The 7,450-nt window shown below is 57.4% G+C and overlaps 1 protein-coding gene and 1 pseudogene across 1 annotated transcript; both read left to right on the forward strand.

Annotated features, from left to right (window-relative positions):
* Positions 1–1,856: 1,856 nt before the first annotated feature.
* Positions 1,857–2,165, forward strand: LOC147415604 (feather keratin 1-like). Its single transcript, XM_086465856.1, has one exon. It carries the CDS (start codon positions 1,857–1,859, stop codon positions 2,163–2,165), a length of 309 nt encoding a protein of 102 aa, XP_086321982.1.
* Positions 2,166–5,479: 3,314 nt separating this feature from the next.
* LOC147415605 (feather keratin pseudogene) lies at positions 5,480–5,800 on the forward strand (annotated as a pseudogene).
* The last annotated feature ends 1,650 nt before the right edge of the window (positions 5,801–7,450 follow it).

Below are 7,450 nucleotides of genomic sequence, written 5' to 3' on the forward strand. Positions count from 1 at the left end.
GATCGCTTGCCATCACCATCTTGTTTTTCTGGGGCTTGGCAGGGCTTTCCAGAAACATTTCCTATATCATATTCCGTGAGAATTATGTCAAGGTTACGCAGCCTCCAATTTATAAGATCTTCCTTCAACACACAAGAGCTCTGAGCTCTCTTCCATCCACAAAATGCTCCCAGCCACCAGGAGTTTCACAAGATAATGGAGAGTAGCCACCCAAGGACATCAGCCAGCTCCCTCAGCATTCGTGACTACGAACTCTCAGGCCTCAGCGACTTGGCTACATCCAGACGCACAGCAATCCTTCCTACCTCCCTTCATCGTCCTCAGCAACAACCACTGCTCGCCTGACAAACAGCCTGCAAAACACTCCCCTTGGCTCCACTGGGGCAGGCCTTGCCCTTCACCAACCCTTCCGCACGCACCCACCACCACCACCAGGGCCTCCGCTCTGCACACAGGTGCTGCATGCTCACCTCCACTTCCCCTCGGCAATCTCCAAATCCTCTTTCTGGGGCATCCTGTTCCATTGCGTGATAACTCCTTTGGTGTTGAAATTGTCCCTAATATCCAATCTACACCTCCCGCGGTGCAAGTTGAGGCTGTTTCCACTCCTCATCACTTCTCACTAGGGATAAGAGACTGACACTCACATCGCTACAACCTCCTTTCACATTGTGACAGAGAAAACTTCTCCCCTCAGCTGTTACCTTCAGCAAACTAAAGACCCCCAGTTCCCTCAGCCACTCCTCATAAGACGTGTTCTCCAGATCCTTCACCACGTCCTTGCTCTTCTTTGGACACATCATACCAGAGCTCAGGCTGCAAACATGCGTACCCTAGCTAAGCAGATTGATAAAGAGAGGACAACACAAGACTTTAGGGACCACGGATGGCCTACCGACATCACAGGGCTTGAGAGCTCTGACCCAGGGCTGCCAAGACAACGTCCTGCTCTCACAAACAGCCCTCCTCTGGCTGGTTCAACTGTCAGCCCATGGAGGGCTCCAGGGGGCACAAGCCCATACTGGCAGCCTCCTTTCTCCAGGAGGATAGGACTTCACAAGCATGAGGGGCACCAAGACACCCTACGGGAAAGGCCAGGTCTAAAGACAGGCTGAGTGATTGGCATCAAGGCAGGGAGGGACAAAACACGATCGAAGCGGCAGCCCCTCACGCCCAGCACACCTGCAGAGCCCAGACCAGCCTGCCAGGACTGCGAGGAAATGGGGTCCCCTCTTCACAACGCACCCTCAAACCACACCACAGGAATGCCATGGGATGATCTCACGGATGACACAAAACCACTCGGACGCTTAGGCCACGTGTTCTGCCCGCCCTGACACGCGCCACCAGCACCAAGCCTTTGGCCTCTAAGACTCTCACTTCAAAGCTGCCGCCAGGGCCAAGGGGACACGTCCTCGAGAGCAGGACATGAAGAGGGAGCGTTGCGGCCAGGGAAACACACCCCACCTCATTGCTGGCAGGGCTGGGGCAGGCAAGAGCTGCCTGCTGCCAAATGCCGTCCTGCCCCAAGGCCGTCCCGCCCCTCACGCACCACCATAAAAGCCGGGCCAGCGCCTCTCTCCCTCACACACCTCTCCTCCTCACGCCTTCTCCTCCCCGCTCCCCAAGGTCAGCCGCAACCCCCTGACCCTCCTCCTCCTGCCCCACCTGGCCCCTCTCTCCCACCGCGCTCGGCCCCAGCCTCACCAGCCCTCACGCCTCCCCACCGCCGCGCACGCTCCCCACAGCCCCTCACCACCCCTCCCCGCTCCACCGCCCTCCTCCAACCCCTCGCGCCCCCACGCCCCTCCGCTCTCTCAACACCCTCTCTTCCAGGGACCCTCCACACCACCCCCATGGCCTGCAACAGCCTCTGCAGCCCCTGCGGACCCACCCCGCTGGCTAACAGCTGCAACGAGCCCTGTGTCAGGCAGTGCGAGGACTCCCGCGTCGTCATCCAGCCCTCCACCGTGGTGGTCACCCTGCCGGGACCCATCCTCACCTCCTTCCCCCAGAGCACCGCCGTCGGATCCTCCTCATCGGCTGCCGTGGGCAACGAACTCAGCGCCCAGGGAGTGCCCATCTCCTCCGGCGGCTTCGGCCTCGGCTACGGCTTCGGAGGCCTGGGCTGCTACGGCGGCAGGAGAGGCTGCTACCCCTGCTAAGGGCCCTCGCCACCACCCCTGACACCAACCTCCCACACCCGGCAAGCCATGGCATGGATTGAGGACACCCCTCCAGGCCCTTGCAGGCCAATGGGCTTCCCATCCACGGCTCCTTCTCTCCAGGCACAAAGCAAGCAGGGAAGGGGCCAGCCCGGCCTGCCTGCAAACATGGCCCATGGATCTCTTCCTCTTCTTCCGCTTCCCTCTTTGCATTGTGCCTTCTGCTATATCCATTTCTCTACGCTGCAAACACCTTCTCATAAGCCAGACACCACTGTGGATTTTTACTGTGATGCTCCCACTGCGGGCCAGGAATATCTTGGTGCTCTGGTGAGACCTACAGCAATCAAAGGACTTTGGCTGACGGCCATCCTACCGTCACGTCAGACTGGCTCCTTTTCACTTGCTGCTCCTGTTTTTTCACTTTTCTTTTCTCAATAAATTCCTCCTGCATCCCAGCCTGTGATGCCTCCACTCCATTTCTTCTCCCAAGGTTCCACACAAAGTTCGGGCTCGACAGCCCATTGGATGGGTGGAAAAGGAGCACGGGACCTCTCTTAGAAAACTGGCTACCACCACCAAGAACATCACCACAGACTGACACTTGGGCTCTTCAAGAACGTGACACAAGCCCATCACCTGCTTTAGTTAAAGTCTCGGACATCACAACGCTCCCCTGCACACACCTCTGATGAGATCTCCCCATGCCAGCACATGCTTCACTATCTCTCTTCCCCACCATGACCCTCCAGTCCTCCCAGCAAACAGAATCACAGAAACATTGAATTTGTCAGGAAAGCTGGAGAGCATTGGCTTCAACCCCACTGCTCAGACAGGGCCAGCTCCAGCAGAGCTTATCTCAGACCATGGCCAGTCGGGGTTTCAGTATCTCCCAGGACCGAGACTCCACCACCTCTTCCACACTTTGACCACCCTCACACGCAAAAAGCCTTGCCTTTTTTCCCCAGGGAATTCCATCTGCTTTCGCTTATGATCACAGCCCCTTGTCTTACTAGTGCGCACTGATTCCAAGAGCCGGGCTCCCTCAATTTCATTCCCTCCCGGCTGCGATTTAGGCATATTTATGGCCTCCTCCCTGCACTTCCTTATCTCCTGGCTAAACGCTCCCAGCTCTCTCAGCTTCCTCTCCTAGGAAGGAGGCTCCAGTCCCTGCAGCATCTCCCCTGGTGGCCTGCACTGCTCTTGCTCCAACAAGCCCCTGACCTTCTCACACTGAGGAGCCCAGAACCGCACACAGCACTTCACATGGGACCTCACCAGTGCTGAGCAGAGAGGAAGGGTCACCGCCCTCAACCTGCTGGCAACGCTTCTCCAAATGCTGCCCTCGAGACTGGTGGGCCCTTTAGCCAAAAGGTTCATTGCCACCTCATGGGCCATTTGATCTCCACCAGGACCACAAGATCCTGCTCTGCTAAGCTGCTTTCTCTCCAGTTGGCCCCCAGCCTCTTCTTCTGCATGGGATTGACTCTTCCCCAGAAACAGGACTTTGCATCTCTCCTCGCTCACCTCCAAGACAGACATCCCTCTCTGTGTAGTGCAAGGAAATCAGGTACCTCCCGCAGCATTTCTGCTTCAAACCATCTTTCCCCATGGACGTATGTACAGCCCGTTACACAACCTCCTTTTTCTGGGGGCACCTGTGAATCCACTGGCACCCCCAGCACAGCCCAGCGTGCTTCTTGCCTGCCAGGCCCTCCAGCACCCCTCCACACACAAGCCCCGTTTGGAGCACTGGGCAATCATCAACGGCACAAAATTTAACAAGAGCAAATGCCACGTTCTGCACCCAGGACCGAGGTGGACACTACACACCAGCAGAAATGGGGAGAGGAGGTGCTGGAGAGCGGCCCTGCAGAAAGGGCTGTGGGGCTGCTGGCTGACAGCAGGCTCAGTGTGAGTCAGCAGTGTCCTGGCAGCCAAGAGGCCAAAGCCCACCCCGGGGTGCATCAACCATCACCAGCCGGTCAAAAGAGCTGATTATCCTGCTGTAGTGAGCCTTGGTGACGCCTCTCCTTGAGTATCGTGGGCAGATCTGGGCCCTACCATCCCAAAAGGATGTGAAGGTCTTCAGTGCATCCCGAGGAAGGCAACAGAGTGGTGGAAGGGCTGGAAGGCATGGCCTGTGAGGAGCGGCTAAGGAATTTGCGTTGGTCTAGTTTGGAGAGAAGGAGGCTGAGGAGGAACCTGATGGCTCTCTGTAGCTCCATGAGGAGGGGACGAGGAGAGGAAGGTGCTGAGCTCTTCTCCCTGGGATCCAGGGAAAGGAGTTGTGGGAATGGTTCAAAGCTGCATAAGGGAGATTCAGACTCAAGAGTAGAAAACAGTTCTTTACCGAGAGGGTGGTCAAACACAGGAACAGGCTTCCTGGAGAGGTGGTCAATGCCCCAAGCCCGTCAGCGTTTAAACGGCATTTGGAAAAACAATGCCCTTAATAACATGCTTTAACTTTTGGTCAGTCCCGAAGTGGTCAGGCAGCTGGACTAGATGATCACTGTAGGTCCTTTCCCACTGGACACTTCTAGTCCAGTCTAGTCCAGCCCAGTCTATTGTGCTCCATCAACCCCTTGGCATGCAAACATCCCCTCGAGGTTCTCGGGAGCAGTGCCCAGCGCAGCAGGCACGCCTCCCATTTCCCCTCCACTACGTCCAATCCCTCTCTGGCGCAACAAAGACTTGAGAAAAAGCTGCGCACCACAGCATACGAGTGCCACGGGATGACCTCACTGATGACACAACACCTCTCCCATGATTTGGCTGAGTCTCCAAATGCCCTGAGACACAACTTCCATGCAATTCGTCCCAAACACCTCCTCTCACTTCAAAGCTGCCGCCAGGGCCAATGGGACACGTCCTCGAGAGCAGGACATGAAGAGGGAGCGTTGCGGCCAGGGAAACGCACCCCACCTCATTGCTGGCAGGGCTGGGGCAGGCAAGAGCTGCCTGCTGCCAAATGCCGTCCTGCCCCAAGGCCGTCCCGCCCCTCGTGCGCCACCATAAAAGCCAGCCCAGCGCCTCTCTCCCTCACACACCTCTCCTCCTCACGCCTTCTCCTCCTCGCTCCCCAAGGTCAGCCGCAACCCCCTGACCCTCCTCCTCCTGCCCCACCTGGCCCCTCTCTCCCACCGCGCTCAGCCCCAGCCTCACCAGCCCTCACGCCTCCCCACCGCCGCGCACGCTCCCCACAGCCCCACACCACCCCTCCCCGCTCCACCGCCCTCCTCCAACCCCTCGCGCCCCCACGCCCCTCCGCTCTCTCAACACCCTCTCTTCCAGGGACCCTCCACACCACCCCCATGGCCTGCAACAGCCTCTGCAGCCCCTGCGGACCCACCCCGCTGGCTAACAGCTGCAATGAGCCCTGTGTCAGGCAGTGCGAGGACTCCCGTGTCGTCATCCAGCCTCCTGCCGTGCTGGTCACCCTGCCAGGACCCATCCTCACCTCCTCCCCGCAGAGCACCGCCGTCGGATCCTCCTCATCGGCTGCCGTGGGCAACGTCCTCAGCGCCCAGGGAGTGCCCATCTCCTCCGGCGGCTTCGGCCTCGGCTACGGCCTCGGCTATGGTTTCGGAGGCCTGGGCTGCTACGGCGGCAGGAGAGGCCGCTACCCCTGCTAAGGGCCCTCGCCACCACCCCTGACACCAACCTCCCACACCTGGGAAGCCACGGCATGGATTGAGGGCACGATTCCAGACCCTCCCGCTCTGTATGGCTGGAAAACACCAGCGCACTTGAAAAATCTCCCGCAAGCAAAGGACTTCAGCTGACGCTCACCTTACTTGAATTTCAGACCGGCTCCCTTCTTCATGCCGCTCCTAATTATCACTTTGTTTTTTCCTCAATAAAGTTCTCTTGCATCCCAGCCTCACGTGCCTCCTCTTCCTTTCTTCTCCCAAGGGTCTGCCAACCTCACCCAGCACAAAGCCAGGGCTCAACAGGCCATCGGGGTGGGTGGAAAATGGCCTCAAACCTCTCTTACAAGGTATGTCCCCAGCAACGACAACTCAGAGCAGCACAAGGGGCCTTCCAGAACATGACACACGCCCTTCGCTCGCACAAACCAATGCTTGGACATGCTAATGCACTTCTATACACGCCTAATATTCAAGCTCCCCATCAAACATGCTCTTGACCAACTCTCTTCCACAGCACAAATCTCTGGCCATCACAGCAAGAAAATACAAGAAGCAGAAACACTCAGTACTCAAGCAACATACGGAGATCATCTTGTTCATTCCAATCTGCTGATGTGTGGTCAGCTCCGGAAAGCTGTCTATGATCACGTCCATTCAGGATTTCAGTACCTCCAAGGATGGAGATTCCAACACAACTCTGCACAACCAGTTCCATTGTTTGAACACCCGCTCACAGAAAAAGCCTTGTCTTCTCTTCATGGCAATGGCACATCTTGTCAGCTGTCTCCATTCACCCTTGCCGTGGCCGTGGGCAACCAGGAGAAGAGTCTGACTCCGCAGTTCTCATGACCTTCCATCAGCGGTTTAGACACAGTGATGACATCTCCCCTGCGCAGACTCGCCTCCTTGTTGGAAAGAACTCCCAGCTCTCTCGGATTCTCCTCATGGAAAGGATGCCCCGTCCCGTCAGAGTTTTGGTGGCCCTGCACTCAACTTGCTCCACCAACTCTGGGTCCTTCTTCATTAGGGGAACCCTCAACTGAACACTTTACCCCAACAGGGCCTCACCAGTGCTGAAGGCACAGCAAGATCACTTCCCCTCCAACTGCTGGCAATGCTCTTCCCAACGCCGCCCTGGAGACTCTTGGCCTCTTTTCCCTCAAGGCTGCATTGCTGTCTCGTAGCCCGCTGCTTCTCCATCAGCACCACAAAGTCATGCTCAGCAAAGGTGCTTCCTGCGTCTTGGCCACCACCATGTCCTGCTGCCCAGTGCTATTCCTCCTCAGATGCAGGACTTGGCATTTCCTCCTCTTCAACTTCAGGAGATTCCTCTCTGCCCCCGTCTCCAGCCTCACCAGCTCCCTCTGAAGGGTGCCACAGCCATCCCGTGCCTCAGCCACTTTGACACATAATGCATCATCCGTCCACTTGCTGAGGGGGCACTTATCCTACTGCCCGTGTCATTGAGCAGGGTCTTCAACAAGGTTGGCCCCATGGATCTGGCACCTGGGCCTCACCACTTGACACTTGCCTCACACTGCACGTGAGGCCACTCACCACAAGTCTCTGGGCCCAGCCCTCCCACCACTTTGCAGCCCACCTCACTGGCCATTTACACAACCCATCATTTCT

This window comes from Leptosomus discolor, chromosome 5 (genome assembly GCF_034619465.1).
Source record: "Leptosomus discolor isolate bLepDis1 chromosome 5, bLepDis1.hap2, whole genome shotgun sequence".
NCBI lineage: Eukaryota > Metazoa > Chordata > Aves > Leptosomiformes > Leptosomidae > Leptosomus > Leptosomus discolor.